The sequence below is a fragment of the Desmodus rotundus genome, chromosome 10 (assembly GCF_022682495.2).
Source record: "Desmodus rotundus isolate HL8 chromosome 10, HLdesRot8A.1, whole genome shotgun sequence".
NCBI classification, from domain to species: domain Eukaryota; kingdom Metazoa; phylum Chordata; class Mammalia; order Chiroptera; family Phyllostomidae; genus Desmodus; species Desmodus rotundus.
Genome location: NC_071396.1, coordinates 46,295,240 through 46,321,169, shown reverse-complemented (window position 1 = coordinate 46,321,169; position 25,930 = coordinate 46,295,240). Strand labels below are relative to the sequence as shown.

At 53.6% G+C, this 25,930-nt stretch overlaps 1 protein-coding gene across 4 annotated transcripts; it reads left to right on the top strand.

The window, feature by feature from the left end:
* Positions 1-461: 461 nt before the first annotated feature.
* On the top strand, positions 462-24,570 carry VDAC1 (voltage dependent anion channel 1). Of its 4 annotated transcripts, none has more exons than XM_024575167.3 (9): positions 462-608; positions 11,076-11,148; positions 11,712-11,761; positions 12,711-12,863; positions 12,954-13,006; positions 17,368-17,595; positions 20,630-20,780; positions 22,431-22,488; positions 23,628-24,570. In XM_024575167.3, exons 2-9 carry the CDS (start codon positions 11,082-11,084, stop codon positions 23,717-23,719), a joined length of 852 nt encoding a protein of 283 aa, XP_024430935.2. In that variant the 5' UTR covers positions 462-608; positions 11,076-11,081; the 3' UTR covers positions 23,720-24,570. The 4 variants fall into 4 exon arrangements, with proteins under 4 accessions (XP_024430935.2, XP_024430937.2, XP_053768891.1 ...); XM_024575169.3 differs by having other exon boundaries at positions 490-608; positions 11,079-11,148; XM_053912916.1 differs by lacking the exon at positions 462-608 and adding an exon at positions 8,052-8,070 and having other exon boundaries at positions 11,079-11,148.
* Positions 24,571-25,930: the final 1,360 nt, after the last annotated feature.

Sequence of the window (25,930 nt, the reverse complement as noted above, 5' to 3'; positions counted from 1 at the left end):
ACGCAGGAACAGCGGGGCGGTGGCCACTCCTCTGTACCCGCGCCTCCCGGGCGCCGGGCCCCCCAGCCGGATCTGGGTGCCCGCTTTAATGCCCCCTGCGGGCTTTGCTGGGGTGCTCGGGGGTCACCTCAGCCACCCAAGCTAGGCCTCCCCAGTCCAGGGCCACCCGCCACATCAACTCCGGGGGCGAAGAAGTGTCCTCCGTCGCGGGGTCCAGCAAGTGCACCGGACCCCTCCGTCTGCATCACCGCCGGGCATCCCCCGGCCCCCCGGGAGCTAACCCGAACACGCCGCCGCCCCGCGGGATTGCCGGCAGACTGCCTGGCGCGGGCGGCCCGCACGCGTGTCCCTGTGCACGCACACGGCAAGTGCACTTCGCCGCACCGGAGCGGAATGGGCACCCGGGCGGGGACTGGGCGGTGTCCGGGGCGGGCCCTGGGGCGGAGCTCGGCCTGCCAGGCGCGCAGGGTCGGGGCGGGTCCGCGCCGCCGCGGTCCCGCCGTCCCGCCGCTCCGCCCTCGGCCCGCGGCTCGCTGGTTCCTTGCGCCGCAGTCCCCGCCGTAGCCTCCGCCGAGCCCACCGCTGAGCCCACCGCCACTGCCTCCGAGGTAGGCGCAGCGGAGAGAGGCCGGGGCTCTGCCTCTGCTCCTGGCCGTGCGCTGGGCCCGGGGGAGCTGAGGGGGAGGAGGGGGGATGGACAGGCGAAGGCCTAGGAGGGAGCGGGAGCGGCCCATGCGGGCCTCCTGGTCAGCGGCGGGCAGAGCAGGCCGCGCGGGCGGGTGGCGAGCGGGCCCGGGTCGGGGAGCTGGAGGCCGGACATCCGGGGGCGCCGGGGGTCAGAGCCTGCAGGGTGTCGCTGGTGGAAGGGCGCGGGCCGTCGCGTGGAGGCCCTGCCGGCTGCAGGTCTAGGTGACCTTCTCCCGCGGCGCCCTCTGGCCCTCGATCCCGCCAGCACGGGCCGGGCGGGACCCGCCCGCCGCCCACGCTCCCCGGGTAGAGACCCCGGCCCGGGGCGGGCCACGCTGTCCCCGAAGGGATGAGCTCATGGCCCCACCATGGTCCGGCGCCCCCCGTCCCTCACGCCCTGTCCGATCCACGCCCGGAGAAGCTGGCGCCCAGCACTGGACGCGTGTGCCAGCGCCACCAGGGCGGAACTGGAGGCCCAGAGTCGACTTAGGCCGCAGGGGCCGCGGCCAGGGCAGGAGGTTAGGCCCAAGATAAGGAGGCCCCGAAAGAACAACGTGGCCTCTGTGTCCTTGGCAAGGACTCCTGTGTCGGTCCCTCGTTCACGAACTAAACGTGGCGTTCGTGAAGCTGGTTCAGAGCCCTTTGGATCTGAGGCCCACAGCCCTGGAGACTTGTCCAAGGTCACACCGCGGGGAGGACGCCGCGGCTCAGCGTTCCCATCTGTAGAACGGGAGCAATTACAGCTCTCCTTCCCTGGATTTTTGGGAAGAGTTGAAATGAATTGCTGAACGTGAAGCCCTCAGAACGGTGCCTGGCAAGGAGAAGGCCTCGGGAGAAGCCTGACCCTTACCCTTGAGGCTGTTTTTGCCGGTCTGGCCTCTCCCCAGTGGACTCCTGCTCCACGTGGTGTTCTGGAAAAGGTCCAAGAAATGGGAGCCCGTGTTAATTTAAACATGAGGTGTTATTAATCATTTGTGTGCCAGGTGTTGAGTACTTTTCAGGATATTTGTGAAAAATCCTTTAAGTTTACAGACAGACAGGGTCAGGCTGGAGCAGGAAGTTGAGTGTGGGCGCGGACCTGGGCTGAGCCTAGGCCTGTTCCACCTGGAGCCCCATCCCCTCCACCGTTTTCTCCAGAGGAGATGGGGAGGTGGGCCTACTACGCTGTTGGCAGGGCCAGGGCACACTGCCCAGGGCTCTCGCCTCCTCCCCGCCAGCCCTGGACTGAGTCCCCACACCCGCAGGCCTCAGCCCTTGCAGCCTTGTTTTCAGTGCCCGGGGTGCTGGCGCCTGGCACACGGTAGGTACTCGAGAAGCTCTGTGGGGTGAATACACTTGCTTTCCATCTAAGAGTTGACTCACCCTGTTGACAGGGCAGTTTTTACCCTTCCAGCCAGTGCCTCATAGTAGGTGCTCATTAAGCATTGGTGGAATCACTGAATGGCCCTCTCTGGTGGCTGCAGGCCCCGACCAGAGTCCCTCGATCCTGGAGGTCCTTTCTGAGGGACACACACATCTCCCTCCCTCCCGGAAAATAGCCTGGCCTAGTGACAGCCCCACGTACTAAAGAGCTGCCACAGCGCGTGCAGCCCAGAGCAGCGAGGCAACACTGTTTCTCATTTGAAAAGCTGCGTCTTCATTCTGTGACTTCCCAAGTCCGGCTGGAAACCTGTGGAACTGGTGTTTCTGGGCTTGCAGTGCAGGGTGAGTGGGAATTCTCCTAAAGGCCTTGGGCCTGTGCCTCTCCGATGGCTTCTGCTGCAGTTGACCTGAATAAAGAGCTCGACCCTGGGGAGGGGCGCCGCTCTCGGTTGATTACTTGGCTCTATCTCTGCTGTTCCCTAGGCTGGTGGCAGGGGCTGTTTGTAGACACAAGCGCTGGGGCTTGGGGGAGTTATAGTAAGGAGTTGCCTGTGGGCCTCTCGTCCTGCTGGACACTAGGCAGGGGTGGACAGTGACCTCCAAGCTGGTGGTCATGGGCTACATTCACCCCAATCTTTTCCAGAAAAATGCTCTCGAGGCACCGAAGTCCACTTTGCCCTTGATGGCATTTCTCACAGCGTGACATCTTTGGTGGCAGTGACAAGGAGGCCTGTGTGTGGCTGAGAGCCAGCCAAGCCTGAAGGCTGCACCTCGGTGCTCAGACGTCTGTGGTCTTGCCCCCCCGCCCCCAGCCTGCTCTGGGTGAGCAGTGGATCCTCAGCTGGGCTTGAGCCCAGTGCTCGGATTTCCTGCCTGCTCAGGGGGGTGGAGGTGGGGGGGTGAACCAGAAGGGAAATCTCGGCCCTTTGACCAGAGCTGTGCTGCGGAGTCCTGGAGAGCAGACTGAGCCTTCAGGCCAAGTCACTCTTCCTGTTCCTCAGTTTCTCACAGTCGCTGGTTACTGAGGGCCTGCCCAGCACCGCCCGCCCCGGGAGCTTGACTGATGCCTTGTGACTCCTCAGGCCCCGGGTGGGGGTAGGGGTGGGGTGGGGGTAGGGGTGCCAGTCGTGGGCCTCCCCGCCACTGCCCCCCATGGTGCTGCGGTGGGACCATCTTCCAAGGCCTGTCGCTGCCGTTTCCCAGGTCAGGAGGCTGGAGCACAGAGCAGTGAGGTATCCAGCCAGGGCCACCCCGCTCCGTGTTGGGCTGCCCAGTGCTGAGGCTGTCACACTGCGGGTGACCCTCCAGGGGGCCTTTGGGAGGGGCTGGTAGAGGCGACCGCCTTTTGCTGTTCCAGGAAAGTCATTCCTTTACACTGAAGGGAGTGAGCGTGCCCATCCTCGTGTGTAGGCTGGCTGTCCACGGACAGCGGGCGGCGGGGTCACTCCTGTTGGTTACCAGGTCTCTGGCGCTGGGTGTCTGTCGGGGGCATGAGCTCTCCTGGGACAAGGTGGGAGGCATTCTTCCAGGACCTGGCAGGACAGTATTCAGCTATATAACACCTCCTTATGGTCAGGGAGGACCCTGTGGTTCAGGGTGACCTTTGGGCAGCCTACATGGCGGCCCTGATTATGATGAGAAGTATATAAAACGAAAGCCTGAAATAAAATACCTGGGCTTGTCGCACACCTACCAGGTACCAGCCGTTGTACCAAGTGCCTTGTGTTGATCTAAATTAGGCCTCACAGGAATGCGGAGCTGGGTACCCTTTCCCCACATTAGAGCCGAGGAAAGATTGAGGTGCAGATAGGTCGTGACTTGCCCACGGTCGCCGGTCTAGAGGGTGGTAGAGTGGGAGAGGAACTCAGGGCTGCCGGGCTCCCGAGTCCACCCTCCCCGGCACTGTCTCCTTTGACCTGGTGAGCCAAGCCAGGTGTGCGGCTCCCGGGACCGTGTAGTGCCTGAGGTCATGGAGCAGCTCTGGGTGTGCCTGGGACCCGGCTCTTGGCACGTTTCCTGCCAGCCCAGGCCTTCTCTTCTCAGTGGGTGGGTGGGCAGGCTGCCCCCAAGTCAGCTACATTCTCTTGAGGCTGGCGGAAGGTGGTGCCGGTGGTGGCCCAGCACCCAGCACCCAGCACAGATGAAAATAGAAGCACCGCCTGCAGGGCCGCCCTGCCTGAGACTGATGTGGGAGGGGGAGGGGCAGACAGCTGCGCTGGGAACACAGACCTGCTACCAGAGCATGGGGCACGGGCTCTGCCAGCCTCCTGGGGCTGTTCTCCTGGGCTGCCTCTTCCTGGCGAGGAGGTGTGGGGTGGAGTACGTGGGGAGGCTCCTGAAGGTGCTGATTGGCCTTCACAGCCTCACAGCTGGGCTGGCCTCCTGCTGGGGACGTTGCTTTCTCTGACCCCCAGAATTAGGGGGAAGGTGCTTGTGTACCAGTCCCTGGTTGGTCTGACGTCCCTCCTACAGGCTGGCCCAGTTCTGCCCTGCCGGAACCACCTAGGATCCGTGTGTTAGAGAAACAGCAGAGCCGCGAGCTTTCCTACAGCTGTCCCTTCCCAGGGGGAAGCTAGGGTGCTGGTGGTGATGTGACAATTGCCTTGTTGGTCAAGGGCCTCAGGAATTGGGTACACACTCACACAGGGTAATACAAAAAAATTAAAAAGCATAATGAAGGGGTTATTCACAAAGGTGCGGGTAGAGGGTGGGGCCCCAGGGATTCTTTGGGACTGGGAGGAGCCCCTTGGCAGGAGCTGTGGGCTTGGGTAATAGAAAGTAGCCACTGCCCATCCAAGGTCCAGCAAGGAGGGAGCCTGGGGATGCTTGCCCCAGCCTCACGCCCATCTTCTGCTGATGCCTCCTGTTGGCCAAACCGAAACGTCACCCATGGGTGACAGTCTCTATAACGATCAGGTCTGGAGGTGCAGAGTCGGGTGGAGGAGGAAAGTGGATGTGGAGGTGACGCGGGTACTGGCCTACAGTGCCCGGGGCGTCCTGGCTGAGAGTAAGTCTACCAAGACATGATCTGCTTGGGGAGGAAAGGTGGCCAGACTCTCAAAGGAGAAGGGCCAGGAGCCTGTTCCTCAATGGACTTTGGTTTATTGGTTTATTTGCATAGGAATACAGGGCGTATAGGTAAAGCTCGTCAGTCATTGTCAGGCAGTAATGGTCAAACAATAGATAACATTCAAAGAACTCTGAGGGCTTATTCTGAGTCAGGGTCAGGTAGCTAAAGGGCCATAAAACTTTGGGGAAACAAACTCATTTCTTGCTTGGACCCTTATCATTTAAATTGAGGGTATTAGCAAAGCAGGTCTCACAGGATTTTATGCATTCTTTCTCAAGCCTGATTGCCCAGGGAACCCGCCCTTTCCAGCACAGGGCCGCACCCACCTCCAGCATTGTTTCAGGCTTAAGTCAGACAGGGGAAGTAAGTAAGGCAGTCAAGTGATTAGGAGACTTCTTGCAGAAGGAATGAGGACTCAGGCCATGTCAAAGCTGAGGGGTGAGGGTCCATCATCCCCTTTCTCTGTAGCCCCCCAAGTCCTTCCCTGAGGGCCCCCTCGTGACCGTGCCTGTCTTAGGTCGTCCCTCCCTTGAGGAATCTTACCCGTCATTGGCTAACTGGTCATGCACTGCGGGCCAGGCAGGGTGAAGTAAAGTGGGCAGAGGCGGTGCTCCTGCCAGGGAGATAAGCTTTGTCTCCTTAGTGGCTTATGGTCCCAAGGTCTCTCACTCAGCCTTAGCCATGGGGGTTTACAGCTTCTGAAACCAGGCAGGGCAGTTCCCAACATGGAGGGACAAACAGACTACCAGAATAAGGGGTGTGGTTACCACCACTGTTTATTGAGTGCCAGCAGTGCCCCACAGTCCTCAACCTCTGCCTGTTAGCTCAGTCCTTGCAACGACTCCAGTAGAAAGGCACTGTCGTTAGGCCCATTGTACAGATGAGCAACATGAGACCCTGGGGATAGAAGGTGTGAGTGGCTTGTCTGATGTGACACAGGTTAGGATGGCTGGTGCTGGCTGGCCTGGCTGCTGGCTCCCACCCCTCCCAGCAGTCTCTGCCCTGTGGCCGGGCACCCTGATGGGCGGGGGAATGCTGTGGCCTGGGTCTTCCTGGTGTTTGGCCCTAGCCCTGGGAGACCCTTGTTCTAGCAGATGTGGTCTTTACCCCATTGGGTGTTACCTGCATCTAGACTGTTCCTCCCAGCCATTCCTGACTGGGCTTTGGGGACCATGGCCACTCCGCTCCCTGTGTCAGCCACGGCTTTGGTGGCCGGCTCTGTGAAGGCCACCACGGCTCCGCTGCCTGGATTCTCTGCAGAGAAAAGATCACGCAGACTTCTAGTGGGGGTTCTGGGGGATGCTCTGTGCAGGGGGAGAGCCCGGCCTTCTCAGGGGCTCCTGCAGGCAGCCCTGCCGGTTAGGCAGCAAAGGCTGAGAGGGCGGGAAGGAGGCTTCTGAGCAAGTGCCGCAGGCGATTTTCAGGCTGAGTAAGCCCGGGGAGCTCTGCCCTGCTCCTGCCTTCTGGGCTGGGCGGCCAAAGCCGCAGGTGGCCACCTGGGAGCGGAGCATGCCCACCACCGTTAACCCTGTTAACCCTGCCCTCTCAGTGCGGTTTGACTCTCTTCTCGGAACCAGTGTGGACACCTTGCGGGCAGCTTTTCCTGTTGGTGCTCCTGCTGTGGCCTCGTGGATCGTTTCACACACACCGGTTGGATGTTTAAATTTTCTGTTCTTAAAAAAAAAATCAATATATACAGAGAAATAGTGAAGTAGGATGAGATATGAAAATCCTGTTTGAGCTGCACCCCTTCCCTACGTGCCCTTTGCTTTGCAGAAGCAGCGGCGTTTGCAGGTCGGCCCTGGCCCCGCCATCCCTTTCCCTTCATTCGCAAGTGCGTGAACATGAAGAGGCTTTCCTCTAAGGCCACGGGACTGCGGACTTTCTGTGACTTGCTTTGTGCACTTAACTCTGTCTCTATGGCCGCCATGTATAAATTCACCTCATTCTTTTGGCTTGCTTACCACATGGTGCTCCTTAGTTTGCAAGTACCTTAATTTTTTTTCATTCGCCTGTTGATTGACATTTAGGTTGCTTCTGGGTTTCGTGTTACAAATCACACTGTGGTGAGCCTCCTCCCGTACCCCCGGGGGCTGTGGTGGGTGAGCCCCCAGCAGTAGAATTGCCCTCAGGGTTCGTGCATGCCCACTTGGGCACTGCCAGCAGTTGGCTGCAAAAGGGCTGGACTGTACCCTGTTCTCCCACTTGGCGTGACTGGGAGTAACCATTTTCCATCCTGATAGTCAATACTGCCACTTTCATTTTTGCTGATCTGTTGGTTGAGTGGGTTTCCCAAACACAGGCGTGTCAGTCCCCCTGAAGTGGCTCCCCACAGCCCACGAGCCCACGCGTGGTTCTGGGGTCGGTGGCAATGCTCCCTCTGAGGGCACTTGGTCTCCTCAGCCCGAGTTCAGCTCTCCTCCCGCCCAAGTTGGGGAGGGGCGCTGGTTGTGGGTCTCCCTGTCCCCTATCCTTGGTGGCGCTGTGGCAGGAGCTCCTACTTCCTGGTTACATTGTCATTGACTTAGTCCCTGCTGTCAGATACTTAGTTTCTTTCTTTTCCCCCCTACTATAAAAACACTTTGATGCTCATCGCACATTTACTCATGAAACGGACATTTACATTGAGTACCTACTGTGTGCCAGCCTTGGCATCTTTGCACACATAGCTTTTTCCAGGCTTTGGATAAATTTATGCATGACAGGCTCTGGGATGCTTTGAGTTCAAGGTGTGATTTGGGGGTAGGTGTGCATTTGTGGGGGCAGAGGTGGGGCTGGGAGCAGAGCAGCTGTCACTGACACGCAGCCGAGGAGGGTATGTCCCCCCAGACAGAGGTTATGTAAGTGTGACGCAGTCCGTGCTGGGTGATATACTATCTCTCCCCCTGAGCTTCCAGTGTGGACTGGATTTTCATTCCTGAGCCGGAGAGGAGCTTGCATAATTGTTCAAGGTCAGCCAGGGGAAGGTTGGGTAGGTAGGCTGGCAGGCAGTGGAGGGGAACCAGGGGCTCCTGTCTCCTGGTGTGATTTACTGGTCCTTCTCAAAGTCCTTGGTGACTGTAGGCAGGTCTGCTTCACTGGCCCTGCCCATCCCTCACTTTTCCTTGGGGACTGTATTCCATCCCCAAGGCCCAGACCTGGGGTCCTGCCTCTCCCCTTCTGCGGTTGTCTGATTTCCATCTGTCTAGGGCTGGAGGCTGGGCTTCTGCAGACACGTGGGGTGGACCCTGTGGGGACAGGTGGTGAGCTGATGCGGGCAGAGGAAGGGCCCAGGGCCAGGGTTCCGCCTCCCAGTGCAGGCGCAGAATTAAGTGAGAAAGCAGAATGTGGAATTCCCTTCCCTCCAGTACTGGCTTGAAAAACATGAATGGAATCGTTACTTCTATAATAAAACTCTTCCTGAAGCGGTGCTGAGAACTGTGTACAATGGGCATTTTCTGGCTGATATTTGCAGTTGTAGAAAGCTGAGCTCTGAGAGGCAGAGCGGCCTCAGGCCTTCCCTCAGAGGGTTGGGGGAGCTTAGTGAAGGGGTCATCCTCCTGCCCCCATGGTGGGTGCTCCCTCTGGCCAAGGGTTGGGTTTGGGGCTGACCTGGAGCTCCGAGGAGAGCCCGGCCTTGTCTGTGAGCCCTCTGCTACCCCACCTCCTTTGGACCGTAATCTCCTTGGCGACCTGTACTCAGGGCGATGTTTGCTGAGCATGGAGCGGGTTTTGGCAGGTGGCTTTGCCTGTTTGGTGTTGGGGATTAGTGATGAGAGAGGGCATCTGGGGAACGTTAAAGGGGGAGTGTTCTGCCTTTTCCCTGGGGGACAGGCCTGTCCAGATGTGCCAGCCACTCTGTCTGGTGAGGCTGCTCCCAGAGCCAGGGAGGGCATGGAAAAGGCCCTGGCCCCTGGGCTGCAGGAAGATCTTGGCTGACTCAGAGATAACACCCCGGACTGCTCGCCCCTCACCCCGCGGCTGAGTCTGGGGCCCAGCTGGGGAGGAGGCCGTGCTGAAGTCCAGGTACCTGTTGGTGCTGCCGTGGGTGGAGAATGTTCTGGGAGGCTTGCCGAGATGTTCTGCAAGTTTTCTTGGGGCTGCAGTACCTCAGCCTTCTATCTGGGGTTGTCTGGTTGCTTCTCCTGGGAGGGGGCCATGCTGGGGCATATGCCTTAGGCTGAGGGTATTTAACGGGAGGAGGGTGGATGGTTTCCGGTTCCGCCCCTGGAGTGCGTGTGCCCATGGAGTTGGTTTGGGGTGGAAGGGGAGTCTCTAGACTTGGAAGAGCCAGTGGGGGCAGCTTAAAAACGGATCTTCCCCATCTTTGTGCCCTGACCCTCAGGTGGGCGGAGCTGCCTGTGCTTCTAGACTGACCATGTGTGAGAAATAACAGCAACAAAAATAGGACTGCGTGAGCGGCTGCTCCTGTGCTCTGCCACACAAGTGGGTCGGGGCAGAATCAGCGAAACCTGGAAAAAAGTAAGATAGGACCTGGACCACAGTTTATCCTGTCAGATTGTGGAAGTTTATGGGCGTTTCTTTTCCCAAGCACTCCTTGGTTTTGTGGGCCCCCTGCAAGGTGTCTGAAGTTGGTCTGGGTCAGGAGTGGGGCTTCCGATTGTGGTGGTGTTCCCCCGGGATCCTGGGGACCACTTTTCTGTGGGTTCGCCCCACCAGGAGCGTGCCATGCAGGTGTTTATTCGTGTGAGCAGCTGTGGCTTCAGGTGCAGTGTGTGCAGCGTCAGCCTGGTCGTTCGGACGTGCTGCATTTCACAAATTAATGGAACCGTCCTCTGGTTAGTTGACCTGCGGGCTAATGACGCTGGGGGTGGCTCAGGCGCAGAGGATGACGCTGTCTGGCTTTGGACTTTTAATTCTGTGCCTGTCTGTCCGAGCAGAGCCTCCGAGGGGCGCGGTGCGGTCTCTGAGGCAAGGACTCTGTGAATTGCTCGCCTTCCTTGAGTACCAAGCGCAACATAAATGCTTGTTGACTGACTTGGTGATATGCAACAATCCCAAGTAGTACTTCGATAGCGGGTTTTAAAGAAAAAAGTCACATCGGAGCTCAATAAATGTTTGAATTAAATTTTTTTTGGGGGGGGATGTTCGTACATTGCCTTTCATGTGAAGAGTTGCCTAATCAGCTTTTACTATATTCTCCATGAGGAATATGATACTCTAAAAGTGGATTCCACTAAGATGTAAGAGTTTTTTGAGAAGTTGGGTGCATTCTGGGCCCTGGCTGGTGTGGCCCAGTGGATTGAGTGCGGGCTGCAAACAGAAAGGTCGCTGGTTCGATTCCCAGTCAGGGTACATGCCTGGGTTGTGGGCCAGGTCCCCTGTTGCGGGTGTGTGAGAGGCAACCGACTGGTGTATCTCTCACACACTGATGTTTCTCTCCTTCTCTTTCCCCCTCCCTTCCCATCTCTTTAAAAGTAACTACATAAAATCTTTTAAAAAAAGTTGGGTCCATGCTGGCAAATATTAGGTACACTGTAAACAGTTGTTGAACTAATGACATCAGACCTGTGTGGAAAATAGGCCTCCATGAAAATCTCTGATTTCTAGTCGGGGCATTTAATGTCCTAGCGATCAAAATTTTGTAAGATGATATCTTTTATTGGCAAGAGTTGTGCGGTTCAGTAAAGTAGCGGGCTCGTGGGAACGTGTCTGACCATTCATTCATTCAGCAAATATTTACCGACTCCTGCTATATGCCGGCCTCTGCTCTGGAGACGCGCTCTGAAGTCAGGCTGACCTGCCGTCCACAGAAACTTACCGGGTGTCTGGGGCTCTGGCCGCCGCCGAAGGAGGCCTGGGACAGCCCTGCCGCCGTGCCCACACCCGAGGGAACAGGTGCCCGGGACTCCGTGCTGTGTGGGGCCTTCAGTGGTCGCTGTACCTGGTAGTTTATACAGATGGGACACTGCTTTCCGTGGTCACCCGTGCATTCACTCTGGTGCTTCTTTTGCAGCAGAAGATGGCCGTGCCGCCCACGTATGTTGATCTCGGCAAACCCGCCCGGGACGTCTTCACCAAGGGCTACGGTGAGTGTTGCCGGGAGGGCCTTTCCGCTCCCAGGCTGGACCGGCATGTTTGGGGCTTGCCCGTCGCAGGTTGGGCAGCTCTCAGAACTTTCACATCAGGGGAAAGAGAGAAGCTTTCTATGGCCAGGAAGGCTGTTGTGGTTGTGCACTCAGTGGGGGTGGGCTCGCAAGGGGCTGCAGGCCAGTGGGCATTCCTGTTCTCCCTCCCCGGCGGGCAGCGGCTCCGTGGGTACCGCCACAGTGGAGTGGGAGTTCTACATGTAGCCCATCCACGGGCACTTGCCCACACCGCCATGCACCTTGTCCTCAGACCCCACTGGCCACGCAGGTGGGGCCAGGTGGGGCGGGTGCCTGTTCTGGCTGCCACGGAGCCCTGGCGGCTGAGCTCTGCGCGCAGGCAGGCAGCAGCGAGCCGCGCCCTCTGCGCCCTCTGCGCCCTCTGCGCCCTCTGCGCCCTCTGCGCCCTCTGCGCCCGTGGCATCTGAACGTGCACAAGGGAGGCAGAGGTGCTGCTCCCGAGTTACTTAGTGCACCTATTAACAGTTACCACCTTCTTTCTTTAGGATTCGGCTTAATAAAACTCGAGTTGAAAACAAAATCTGAGAATGGACTGGTAAGTTGTCTGATCCTCACGGAGCACGGTGTTTATTATAGATTGGTAAAAAACTGCCGTGTCCAGGGTGGCGGAGTCAGATGAAGGGACTGTCATGCTTATGGTGGTTAGTAGTTGTCACATTTATTTCATCCTCTGTGGGACGGGTGGCCCAGGGGAACCACACTAATAGGTCCTCAGTTCAGCAGCCCTTAATACTCTCAAGTATATGGGGCAGGAGTCAGGTTTTTATTTTTCCTTGTGTTTCCCCTCCCCTCCCCTCCCCTCCCCTCCCCTCCCCTCCCCTCCCCTCCCCTCCCCTCCCCTCCCCATCCTATCCTAGGACATGATTATTGATTTTAGAGAGAGGAGAAGGGAGGGGGAGAGAGAGGGAGAGAAACATTGATGCAAGAGAGAAACATGGATCAAACCCACAGCCTAGGCATGTGCCCTGACCAGGAATCGAACCTGCGACCTTTCTGTTTACAGGATGATGCTCCCACCAACTGAGCCACACTGGCCAGGGTTTCTTGTGTTTCTTAATTTCACAATTGATTTGTATTCAATGCCACATAATTATTTGAAAAATCTTAATCGTCCCTTTTAGATGGTGCATGTGGTAATTGTTGGAAGGCAGGAGGTTTGGGGTTGAATTACTGCAATGTCAGCTTTAGCTCAGTGCTTTTTCTCTGTACGAGGCTGGAGGTGGGAGGGAGGGACCAAGTGCCTTCCTGTACAGACTGAAGAGTTACGGGGGAGGAAGGAGGCTGTCTCCTGATGAAGGATTCCCCACGAGACTGTTTGAACTAGCAGACTCCTTTAGCCCCCTCTACTTAAATGCACTGCAGAATTAGCTTTTTCCCACCCATTCAGGTGCCACCTGCTGCACGTGGGAAAGTGCAGGGTGGGGTGACGCAAGGTGAAGGGCCGGCATGCAGGCCGTGACCGTGACTGCCTCCCTCCTCTACAGGAATTCACGAGCTCGGGCTCAGCCAACACCGAGACCACCAAAGTGACGGGCAGCCTGGAAACCAAGTACAGGTGGACAGAGTACGGGCTGACGTTCACGGAGAAGTGGAACACGGACAACACGCTGGGCACGGAGATCACCGTGGAGGACCAGGTGCGGGCGCCTGCGGGAGGGTGGTGTTTGCACTGACGCCTGCCCGCCCGCCCCGTGCCTAACCCTCCTGGCCCATTTCTTTCTGTCCAGCTTGCGCGTGGACTGAAGCTGACCTTTGACTCGTCCTTCTCACCAAACACTGGGTAAGAGCCTCGTCTGTTTTCCCTGCGCTGGCCATGCGCGTTGTCCCGGCCTTGGCCGTGGGGGCCGCTCGATTTCTGGTCCAGTTACGCTCCCTTGCACGTGAGTGGGGCTGCTGGTCACGCGAGTGGCGGAGGCTGTAGGGCGGCCGGCGCCGTTCGGAAGCAGGGGCTAGCGGGTCTGCGGTGCCGGCCCCGTATTTCAGGTGTGGAGGGCCCTTTCCTAGGAAGAGCTTCCTAAGGACACCAAGAGCGTGTGGGGTGTGGGCTTCGCTGCGAGTTGGCTCCCGAGGCCACACCTTTTGCCCCAGGCTCTCCAGCCACAAACCAGTTAGGCGTGATGGTTCCTGGGCACCTCCCGAAGGGCAGGACGGTGTGTCGGTGTGTCGGTCTGCCTCACCTGCAGGGTGCTTTCCCGAGCAGTCGCTCTCCAGAAGAGAAGAGCCCACGCTTGCTTTTTTCTGCGCAGAGCAGCGGTCTCCCGGGCCCGGGGAAGGCCCTGTTGTGCACTGATGACAGGCCCGAGGGCGTGCGCTTCATTTCATAGTTTAGTTTCCTAAAATGCGGTCAAATGCACCCATGAAATTGACCACCCGCGCCTTCTTTTAAGTGTACAACTCAGTGGCATTATGAAATGCATTTTCTGCCACTCTATATTGTTTCCCCCTTTCTTTTTTGTCTTCTGACAAATGTCCTTAAGAATTTTTTTATTTATTGATTTGGAGAGAGAGAAATGTGGGTGCGTTGTTCCACTTGTTTGCGCATCATTGGTTGCTCCTTGCACGTGCCCTGGCCAGGACTGGACGTGCGGCCTTGGCGTGTCCGAGCGAGACTCTGACCACCTGAACTACCCGGCCGGGTGTGTGTGAAATTAGATTTGTGGGGCAGCATAGGTTAAGATTATGTAGGTTTCCAGAGTGCATGTCGGTGACACATGGCCTGTATATGGCACTGTGTGCCCACCACCCCAAGACAGATCTTCCGTCACCGTATATTGGGCTTCCTTTACCCTTTACCGCCCCCACCCGCCTGGCAGGTGTTTATTAGAGGGAGGATCGGATCTCCTGAGCTCAGACCCTGTCCTAGGCGCGGGGCGACCAGAAGGGGCTGGGCAGATGGGGCTCCGGCCTCCGCAGGTTACAGTCTTTTGTAGCTTGGTTATGGATGATCTGAAGCCTGTGGCCGGGAGCTGAGTGTGCTCTTGTTCTCAAGTCTGCTGGCGTTTCTCCTGCAGCGGTATTGCCTCCCTGCCTAGCACCCTGGCGTGACGGGAGAACTTACCCAGAGAGCCTCTGATAGGACGTGGGGCTGGCGCCTGTGCCCACGTGCTTGACTGTGCTGCCTGGGACTGGGACTTTGCCCGCTGCCCTGGGTGGCGCCCTTCGGGACCTGTAAGAGATTCCACACTACCTTTGGGAGGTGGCGGAGGAGTTTCCGGGTCCTGCAGTTTTACACATAAGAGGGAAGGCTTTTATTTAACTTCTTATTTTGAAATATTTTGTATTTAACACATGCAAGAATGTGGCACGGATGGTGTGTAGAGTCTCGTACATCCTTCACCCACTGAGCCACACCAGCCAGGGCAGGTTATGCTGTGCAGTTTTGCCAGCCATAGGAGTGAGGTTGTGTTGTGTCCATTGTGGTGCTTCAAAGTATCAGGAGCTATGTAGGTCAACGTGCCTCACTAATTAACTTCCATCACTTGATTGAAGTGGTGCCTGCCAGCTTTCTCTAGAAATCTACTGTTTGTAAATAGTAAGTGGGGAGATACTTATTTACTCATTATTTTGTGGGGAGATACTTTGAGACTTTGTAAATATTCTGTTTCTTATACTTTGACTCACAAAGTATCCATTGGTGGTGTTTGCCTGCAACCATTTTGCTTGGCCTGTTCCCGTCATTCCTTCCTTCCGAATTTATTAATTGGGATTCTGCTGTGAGGAAGAGTTTTTCTTTCTTCTCCATTTATTTATTTTACCACTTATTTACTGATATCAGTATGGGTTCACAGATATTTATTTTCTTACTCATATTGCCCCTGGATATGGCCATTGGGAGCACTTCATGTTGACATTGTGTATATTTTGAATAAGTCCCTGGTGGGTTTTTTTTTTTGTGTGTGTGTGTGTTTTTGAGCCCTTCTTCAGAAGATGCTTCAGGCTCATCTTCTTGCTTTTCGCTAGTCCTGCTATCAGCCAATTCTCCAAAAAGTTGATTCCTCTTCTCGAAGAATGGTGCTCTGAAACCAAGGTGCCCACATTCTACTGGATGGAGGATGGAAATGAAAGCTGGCTTTGCAGAGCGGCCGAGGGGTGGAGCGGGGGAAGGCCCCCCGGCTTCCCTGAGGCACTGAGTGGAGACCGCATCTGGGCGGCTCTGCAGACCTCTAGGGACCAGCGCCCACACCGCGCGCCCAGCACAGATACAGCCGCCTCTCTCAATTGCTTGTCGCGTTAGCACCACCGTTGAAGTCGCGAGCAGTGGAATGCTGCATTAGATCAGAAACCTGGAGGGCAACCAGAGTCACTGCCCAGCACTGCCCACTCGCTGGGACCTTGTGTCCTTGGCCGGAAGCCAGGGAGACACCGCGTGGAGGTGCTGTGTACACGGGCCAGCTGCCACACCGTGCCTGGTTGCTACCTCTCTCCGTCTCCCTCGCTTTCTCGGCGTCAGCTCTGGGCAGCTGTCTTCTCATCAATCACTCTACCCAGCCCGGTGTCAGTTAGATGCTTGGCCCAAATCCAGGCTTCTTCCCGAAAAGAGCAGGCTGGCCCTGATAGGTTTGAGTTTTTCTTATTGAGAAATAATTGGTTTGGTTATTGGGCTTTTCCTCCAAAGCTTGTGAAAATGTGCAGAAGCAACTCGAACAAGAGTTGCAAGTGTCACTGCCACTCAGGAAGGGTCTTGGCTTTATCTTCAACTGTGACCTCTGAAATTCCTGTCTCACTGGGGACCCGGGATGTTTAACCGTCACACTTTTTATTGTGGAACGTTTCAAACATACCAAAGAATGCAGAAAAGTATATTAAACCCTCATCATGTTCCTGTCACCGGCTTTAGGAATCGTCGACCTGTGGCCAATCATGTTTTATTTGTACGTTCATAATGAATCCCCGCCACGTGCAGATTATTTGAAGTAAACAGCCAGGGTGCCAGGATTATTTTTAAGAATACTCACATGGCCCCATGTCTGGAGCCCCTGGGAGGCTCTCCCGGTGAGGCCCCCAGTCCTGTTGCCCCGGCCCCAGTACACAGGCCTTGCAGCTCTGGTGGATGCCTCCAGCTCACCTCGCACCTTTCCTGCCCCGACCTGGCACCGACTGTCTCTCCGAGGAGCCTGGTTTCCTTTAGGGGGGAGTGGAATTGAGGGCCCGCCGGCCGTGTGCTGGGAAGCCTCAGTCTCACTGCGAATGGAGCTGGGCTGGACAGGGCTGCGCAGGCTTTTCCTGTGGCCTCTGCTGAGAACTCAGTCTGCCACGTGCAAGGCGGGAGGCGCCCACTTTGTAGCCGAGGGGCAGAAACACTCAGGCGCACGTAGTCCGAGTGTCACGTGAGAGATGTGGTCTTGTCCAGTGTTGACCCGCGGCGCAAGGCATGGTGGTGATGTGTTTGTGTGCGACACAACCCCTACCCTTCCTGAGGGATGCTGGGATGCTGCGTCTTGAGTCACAGGCAAGGGAGGCACCCCCCGATCTGGTCAGACATACAAATCTGGGGTCAGCGGACAGGATCTGGGGTCTTCCTGGCCTGGGATCTCAGGAATACAGAATTAAAAGCTGTCTATTTGCTTCTTTTTTACTTAAGTGAGGCACGAAGTAAGAAGACTGAGTGCCTCCATAAGGAATGTATTTTTGAAGATTTTATTTGTATTAGAGAGAGGGGAAAGGGAGGGAGAAAAAGGAAAGAAACATCGATGTGTGATTGCCTTTCATGTGCCTGATTGGGAATCGAACTGGCGATCCTTTGGTTCTCAGGCCACCACTCAATCCACTGAGCCACACCAGCGAGGGCAGACAAATGTATCCTTACCACAGTCTTGTAGCATCGCGAAGAGGCATCTGTTACGTAACTGCATGGTGGCGCTCTACCCAACAAACGCCTGTGTGGGCCACTACCTGACGCAGGGAGAGGGGGAGTGAAACAAAAGGACTTGGTGCTTGTTCTTCTCGCTCGTGTTCTCACTTGTCTTGTGCCATTTCTGCAGACTGGATTTGCTTGTGTTCTTCCCACTGTGGCTCAGCAGCGACCTGGACCCCCACCTCCCTATTGAAACTGGAATTCTTTTTTTTTTAATCTGCCTTTGTTGGCATGGCTGTCTCCAGGTGACTTAGCTTCTGATGGTAACACGATTTCTTTTCCTTCAGGAAAAAGAACGCTAAGATCAAGACAGGGTACAAGCGGGAGCACATCAACCTGGGCTGCGACGTGGACTTCGACATCGCCGGGCCCTCGGTCCGCGGCGCCGTGGTGCTGGGCTACGAGGGCTGGCTGGCCGGCTACCAGATGAATTTTGAGACCGCCAAGTCTCGAGTGACCCAGAGCAACTTTGCGGTTGGCTACAAGACCGATGAATTCCAGCTCCACACTAACGTGTAAGTGTGTGTGAGTGTGGGTGTGCGAGTGTGTGCAGCAGGGGACTGGTCTTCATGGTGGTTTCCTAAGCTTGAGTTTTAATCGCTGTGAATGAGTTTGCTGGCATCAGATGAGCAAACGGAGGGCTTCTGTTGTCTGCGCCCCACCTCACCGTTCCGGGCGTGACTTAGGTTCTTTCTCCTCTGTGCACAGTAAGTGGTGTCCCCGGCATGCACGGGGTGACTGACCAGTGACAGCGAGGGTGCGGTGTCAGTCCAGAGGAGTGTCCCCTCCCTGCAGCGATACAGACATTGGAGGTCCTTTAGGTTTTAGCTAACAAAATGGGGGGCGGAGGTGCAGCTCTCTCTCTTTCCCTGCATGTTGCCTACGAGGCTCGGCTTGCCGGAACCCAGGCACGGGACACAAATTACAAGACAGTTTTCTCAGTGTAACATGGTGTCCTCTCTGGATGGTGGGACACTTAAAAAAGCTTATTAGTTCTCAGACAGTGTAGTGAAGGGAAGACACAATGATAGGTTAGAGGGAGCCCCTTGTAATCAAACTGGAGACTTGGAGTGCTGATTTAGGTTAGGGAAACAAAAATTTCACCCGTGGAATCCCGGTAGGCACGAGGAGCTAACCTGTGGCGCTGGTGGGGTATAACTTCACCAAACTTCCTTCTGTCCACTAGAGGGCACTAAAGAAGTGACTCCTGAAACTTAGAGACAAGTAAATGGTTTTAGTGTCTAAATGAATCACATTTCCATTCATGCATTTTTTGAGGACATATCTATAATTAATATAGTATAATAAATAAATATTACTAGTAAATTTTGAGATTTTATTTTTAAGATTTTATTTATTTATTTTGAGAGCAAGGGGAAGGGAGGGAGAAAGAGAGGGAGGGAAACATTGATGTGAGAGAGAAACATCAAATGGTTGCCTCCAGTGTGTGCCCTGACCAGGGATTGAACCTGCAACCCAGGCATGTGCTCTGACCGGGAGTTGGACCTTCTGATTTGCGGGGCGATGCCCAACCAACTGAACCACACTGGCAGGGTCTAAATTTTGAGTCTTTTAAAACGAAAAAAGTCACAGGAAACCTACAGAGATGGACAGCCCAGTGGTTCGGGGAGTGTGGGGGTTGTGACTACAAAGGAGTGGCAGGGGGAGCTGGGGGGATGGGACTGCCCTTCCTCCTGCTGGTGGTGGGAGGCACTCGAATCTGCACATGTGCTGGAACTCACAGAAATGGACGTCCGCAGGGGGCAGAAAGGTTATGCCAATTCAGAAAAAGTAACACACCAAAGTCGTGGGAAACTATTACAAGTGTGGAAGCGCTTTTTAATTAGAGTTCTGACTGCCATGGAAAGTGCTTCCTCGGTTTGGAACCGGGAGTTGGCATCAGTTTAGGAAGAACGATGGTTGGTTGCTGTTTTCTCTGTTGTACCTGAGCTTCCTGGTTTTTAAGAAGTGGGCGCGGCTTATTTGGGAACCTGGCATGGAATCAGCTGACAAGCTAACCCGGGCTGCCCTGCGCTTGCTGAGGCCCAGATGTGTAACAGATGCTCTTTGTGCTCCTTGGGGAGGAATTGGAATGAGTTCCCTCTCTTTGTGGTTTTCAGAGCTCGGTACCAGGAAGGCTGTGATGCTCATTTTAGAATATATAGAAAAGTCTGATTTTTTATAAAACACATTTAAGCCCAAGAAAACATACCCGTTTGAGGTATACCAAAGCCACTCAAATCTGTTATTTTTTTCTTTTTTATAAAAGGTTTTATTTGTTTATTTTTAGAGAGAGGGGAAGGGTAGGGAGAAAGAGAGGGAGAGAAACATTGATCGGTTGCCTCTCGCACATGTCCCAACTGTGGACCGAACCCACGACCCAGGCCTGTGCCCCGACCAGGAATCAAACTGGCGACCTTTCACTTTGTGAGGGGTCACCCAACCAAACTGAGCCACACCGGTCAGGCCTCAAATCTACTGTGTCTGACAAGCGGCTGTTGTGTAGCATGTTCGGACTTCCTGAAGAAGTCAGGATTGCCTGTGAGCCAAGTGGTGCTTGTAGTTTCTGGAAGGACAACGTCTGGCCGCATTTCGGGGAAAGTGTAAGACTTTAGAATGTGTTTAATGAGCACCTACTTTATGGAGGTTGTGTGGGTGAGAAGCAGGCTTTGCAGTGCATTTGTTCTTGGGTTAGTGAGCTCTGAGCTCTGGATTCCAAAGCACGTGGGCTCTGCCTTAACGGCTTCCAGTGCCATTTCCCCTGGAAACCACCGAAATGATGAGGCAGAACTTTGACAGTGTCTGTGTTGAGAATGTCAGGGAGGGGAAGGGCCCATTCACGAGGCTGGAGTCGATGTGGTGTGGTTTGGAAGAGAGGAAGGAGTCTGGCCAGCTGCATTTCATTCCATTTTGAAAGACCAGAAACATTTTGTAAGAAGCAAGTAGCTCTTTTTCAAACCCTACCTGGACCGGTGATGTTGCTTGTTGCTGCTTGGACCAACAGTGTGCACAGGTGGGCCAGTCTGAATCACAGGTGATCGCCTCTTCTCCAAGGAGCTGGCTCGGCTGTGGCAGTAGCTGGTGGTGCTAACGGCCAGCCTGTGCCTTCTGAGGAACGCCGTCCTAGCCTCGCTTGCTGGTTCTCTGGCTGTGTTCTCGTCTCATTTGCTGCCCTGCCCTTACCATTTTTGCGATAGGAACATTTATAAAAGTAATAACATTAGCAGCAGGAGAAAGAAATCACTCCGAATCCAGAATCCTAATGGCCTTGTTGCTGCATCTATTTTTAAAGAATATTTTGGAGGCAAACTTCAAGTTCAGTGCAGCCTGAGCAGTTGACCTAGCAACCTTTGCGTCTTCCCTTCCTCCGAACAACCCCGGCTCTCCTGTCTGTTCCATTCCTGCCAGGCTGCCTGCAATTTGGTACCTGTTTTGTGATCAGGTCCATCCTTTTACAGCCTCCCTGCCCTCTCTTGAGCTTGGGCAGCTCTGCCCTGCTCTAGCCTGCCTTCCTGGGCGGCTGGGCATCTGTGCTGTGCTTGTTTGCAGAAACGACGGGACAGAGTTTGGTGGCTCCATTTACCAGAAGGTGAACAAGAAGTTGGAGACGGCCGTCAATCTCGCCTGGACAGCAGGAAACAGTAACACTCGCTTCGGAATAGCAGCCAAGTATCAGATTGACCCCGACGCCTGCTTCTCGGTGGGTACCTGCAGAGTCAGGCATCACCTGGGCCCCCCTGACCCAGGCTGGAATCCTTCCGGATTGCTGGGATCCCATGCTTTGGCTAGAGATCTTCTTACTGTGAAAAGAGGTCAAAATAAGGAAACTGCCAGGAGTAATACTACTTTCTGTGGGAGCCAGGCACTGTGCGGAGTCCATTATTTGTGGGTTACTGTATTTCTTACACAGCCCCATTTGAAGTAGGTACCTCTTTTTTTCTTTTTTAAATCATTCCATCCCTGTTATCACAAATGGGGAACCTGGAAGCTTAGAGAAGTTGAGTAACTTGCCCCAGGGCAGACATTTGGTAAGTGCTAGGGCCCGCATGTGACCCAGCCTGGCTCAGTAAGGTGCCTCTAAGCAGCTGCTGTTCCTGCTGCAGACTGGAAAGGGGGTCCCCTTGAAATGCTAAGGTGCTAAGTGTCGATCCCCCCATTTACCCGTCTTTGCCCCTGTGCTGCACGTTGAGAACACAGGCCTGGGGCCGGGCACTTGGCCCCTTCCCTTGCAGCGCCTGTCGCCTTGCTCACGGGCCCTGGGTTGCTGCACAGTTTTCACATGAAGTCTTGTTGAGCTCAGTCCCTCATCACAGGGAACTGCCGGCTGCACCCCTTTTGGGGTGGAGTGAGGAAATCTCATGTTGCAAGATGGGTTCGGGGCTGGTTTGTGTAACTTACAGACAGCCCATTTTAAGTCTCCTGAAAGAGAAACTGAATTTGGCTTCCTTTTTAAAAACTGAAGGAGAGGGGAGGCCTTGCTATTTGGGTACTATGAGCAACAAGGAACAGCTAGACAGGACACTGACCGCCAGCCTTCCTTTCCCTGCTCTGCTCTGGCTGACGGGAGCATTGAGCCGGAAAACACAGCACAGCTTTCACTGGGGCGTGGTGGGGCAAGGTGGGGCGTGGTGGTCTTGTGGCCTGAGCGTCCTCTGCTCCTGACCCCTCCTCATTTCGCCAGAAAGAGGCCAGGGAGAGGCCCAGATATCCCTACAACTCAGGCAGAGTAATGAGGGCAAAATAATTATGGATTCAACTGCTTTCCTGCACCTATTTCACTAAGCACTGAAGTTGCTCCAGCATCCGTTCTGAACTCAGGCTTGTCAGTCTGAACTTTCCTGTCAGTCAGTGAGATTTCTGCTTCTGTTTTCATGAAGAGAGAATTCTAATAGTATTCTCTGCCTTTAAAAAAAAAAGCCTCACCCCCCCCCCCCCCCCGTCTAACTTTTGCTCTGTTTTCCTTGATCCCAGCAAATAAATCTTGATGAAATCTTACACACAAGAAAGCCTTTTCTCTCTCTGCCCATGAATGAAAGTGCCCCAGCCTGTTATAACTTGAATGCAGACCTACTCAGTATAAAGGAAACTGGGCATTCATACCTTCGGGAATCAAATGTAAATAATAACTTTGTTTTAATGGAAAATTGTGTTGCGTTTCCCTTTGGAGACCAGTCTCCCAAATTTCATGTGTTTCATTGTGAATTTAATGAATCCCATAAACAAAGTCGTCACGAAAAAAGAGAGTTTGATTCTGAAGTTCAGAGTTGGTTGATTTAAAAGCTCTTTCTTGTTTCGGAGATGGAAGTGTGAAGTTTTAAGCATTTTCATTCTGTGTGTTTCCCTTTTCCAGGCTAAGGTGAACAACTCCAGCCTGATAGGGCTCGGATACACTCAGACACTAAAGCCAGGTATGTGTTGGCTGTGTGTGAAATTGGTCCTTTGTCTCTTTTTTTTAAAAGATTTTATTTATTTTTTGACAGGAAGGGAGGGAGGGAGAAAGAGAGGGAGAGAAACATCAATGTGTCGTTGCCTCTTGTGCACCCCCTACAGGGGACCTGGCCCGCAACCCAGGCATGTGCCCTGACTGGGAACTGAACTGGTGACCCTTTGGTTCGCAGGCCAGCCCTCAGTCCACTGAGCCACACCAGCCACGTCTAGTTCTTTGTCTTAAAAAAAAAAATTGTGGTTCTTGTTTGCTGCTTTATGTTACTGCTTATAAAATGCCTGTGTAGTACGTTGAAAGAGAGTCCATTAAGTTTTATAATGAAGTGTTTATAAAGGTGTGCAGTCATTAGAAAACATTCAGAGAGTAGGAGAAGCAGTAAGCAGAGAAGAAGAGCAAAGCTGACATGTTACATTTCTGGTTCTTTTCTTTCCCGCTTCTCCCCCCTCCTGTGTGCATAATGCTTGCTAACTAATGTCCAGCTGGTTCTTAAAACCAGCCTGTAAGTCATCCTCATGGTGAGCCTGGTGTGCAGGTTTCCCCTGCACAGTCGGCCAGGCCAGTCCCGGGTGTGTTAGAGCCGCAGGAGCTGATACCACCTTGGGGTTACTTCAGATGAGTGGGGCCTTTGAACCCTGCACATTGAAGAGTACATGATGTCAGATTCAGGCGATTCTAGGGAAAATATCAGTTGTGTGGGTGCACGCGCGTCCTGTGAATGTGAGTGGAAGACGTCGGTGTCTCATTCATGACTGGGGTTTCATTTCTGGGGCTATTGCTGAAGAAGCCTACTGCTTGCTGCCTCTGGTAGAGAGATTAGTGGTAGCAGGAGATGATGAAAGAGAAAAGGAATGTGGGTTTGGGTAGGCGGTGGAGTAACGCCGATGGTTGTGTAAGCTCATCCTAGGCTACTGTTAAGTAGTCAGATGGCAGGAAGTAGCCGCGTGTGAAGGGCCACGTGGTTTTGCCCCTGGTCACACAGCTGGAGCTGGTTTTGGATTTGGCGTGGTTTTGCCAGTGTGCTCCAGCGTTCCTCCGAGTGTTAACTTTTCTTCTCTTTTCTATATACCTCTCCTTTCCCTCTCCCCGGTTCCCCCCCTGCAGGTATCAAACTGACGCTGTCAGCTCTGCTGGATGGCAAGAATGTCAACGCAGGTGGCCACAAGCTTGGTCTAGGACTGGAATTTCAAGCATAAATGAAGACTGTACAATCGTTTAATTTTAAACTATTTTGCAGCATAGCTACCTTCAGAATTTAGTGTACCTTTTAATGTTGTATGTCTGGGATGCAAGTATTGCTAAATATCATGTTAGACCTCCAGGTTTAAAGATGATTCAGCTTTAAGGTGTTACCCTTTCAGAGGTACAGAAGAAACCCGATTCCAAAAAAGGTCCTTTCAGCTGTAGACTTGGGGGGACTCGGTGGCCCCTCTAGAGATGTCAGGTTTCTTTTTTATCTAGAAGTGGCTGCAAGTGGAAGCTGATGATCTGTAAGCACTTTGTACATTTGTATCGCTACAACGAATGAAATCGTGACTTCCAGAGACTTGACCTTGATTTCCTGCCCTGAGAGAGGTTCCCTGTTGGACGATGTGTACAAACTCATCCGAAGGGACTTTTTTAGACAGATTTTCATGACCTGTTTCCACCCCGGTCCATCACCTCTTTTACACCAAAAGTAGTTTGCAGGATGTGGTAGCTGGTTCTTTTGTGCCATTTTGGGGTGGAGAAGGTGGGCGTGATGAGGCCAATAATTCAGGACTTACCCCCCCGCCCCGTTGTGGTTCTTTTGCCCGCGCACCAGAGTGTGAAACTGCTTCTAAGAGCCCCAGCTGCGCGCTGGGGAGAGTCTCTGTGACTGTGATCACGTGGTGACAACACTCGGAACCTAAATTAGTCCCCTGTTGAGTCCTCGCCACTCGGTTTATTTTTTGGCAGTTTAATGGGTACATCGTAGAGTCTTCCATTGTGTGGAACTAGATCACCCCTTTCAAATGCTGTAATTAACATCACTTAAAATAAAACTTGAATAAAATATTGAAACCTCCTCGTCCTTCTGTTGTCTTTATTAATAAAAGTGTAAGTAAACGGGCATTTGGTCTTTTTCTTTGACCCTTGGTTCTCTGTGTATGTGTGTGTGTGCGTGATATTTTTAGTTTTCTATTGTTGCGTAACAAGTTACCCCAAATTTAGTGGCTTACAAACAACACTCATCTCACTGGTGTACAGGTCAGAAACCCCAGCACGGTGTTGCCGGGCTCTCTGTTAAGTTTCTTGCAAGGTGGAAATTAGGATGTCAGCCAGACTGTTCTCATCTGGAGCTTGGGGTCCTCTCCAGGCTCATGTGGAGTCCCCCCTCGCCCCGTAAAGGTTATTTTATTTATTTTTATTGAGATGGAATTCACATTATATTAGTTTTAGGTATACAACAATTTAATGATTCAATGTTTGTATATATTGCAAAATAATCACAGTAAGTCTAGTTAACATCTATCACCATACAGTTATAATTTTTTCTTACAAGAACTTTTAAGATCTATACTCACAGCAATTTTCAAATATACAACACAGCCTCATTAATTATGGTCACCATGTTGTATATTATACCCCAAAACTTGCCTAACCCTTTTAAGGGCTCACCTGATTGGGTCAGGCCCACTGAGGAGGATCTCGAAGTCACCTGTGCCATATGGCAGCCTAATCGCAAGACTGATATTCGCAGGTCCCTCCCACACTCAAGGGCAGGTCCTATGAAGGCATGGGTCATTGGGGGTTTTAGAATTCTGCCATACATTCATAATTTAAGAAATAACATGGTGGAGCCTGGCTGGGTGGCTCAGTTGGAGCATCCCGTACATCAAAAGGTTGTGGGTTTGATTCTCGGTCAGGGCACATACCTAGGTTGTAGGCTCGATCCCAGGTTGGAGCATGTGGGAAACAACCAATCGATGTTTCTCCCTTCTCAAAATCAAACATACCCTTGGGTGAAGGTTAAATTTCCAACATTCACAAAGTAGAATAGTAACTGCATAGACGTTACCCAGTTTCAACAAATAACATTTTTTTTTTTCTATTCAATGATAACATTTTTAGGCAGAATTCCTTTTTATGGATATCTGGAAGTAACAATTCCAAAAAGGTATCAGGTTTAGTTCTAGAATGTTGTGTAACTGATCACCCCAGACCTGCTGGCCTCGGCGTTTGTCATACTGTCTGCATCAGGCCCATAATGACGTGCAGCTGTTTCAAAGTGAACTTTGTTGAATGTGTCCAGAGGTTTTGGCACATACTGGGTACTGGGCACATCCAGTCAGGTGCCAGGTACGGATACCTGTCTGTTGCATGCAGCATGTCAGAATATTGTGTAAAATAACCTTGAGTTCATGACAGCTCACCAGTAAGAGAAC

Coding starts and splice junctions, on each gene's coding strand:
- VDAC1 (XM_024575167.3), top strand. CDS start 11,082: ATGGCCGTGCCGCCCACGTATGTTGATCTCGGCAAACCCGCCCGGGAC. Junction 11,762..12,710: donor CAAAATCTGAGAATGGACTG/GTAAGTTGTCTG, acceptor CCTCCTCTACAG/GAATTCACGAGCTCGGGCTC. Junction 22,489..23,627: donor CACTCAGACACTAAAGCCAG/GTATGTGTTGGC, acceptor CCCCCCCTGCAG/GTATCAAACTGACGCTGTCA.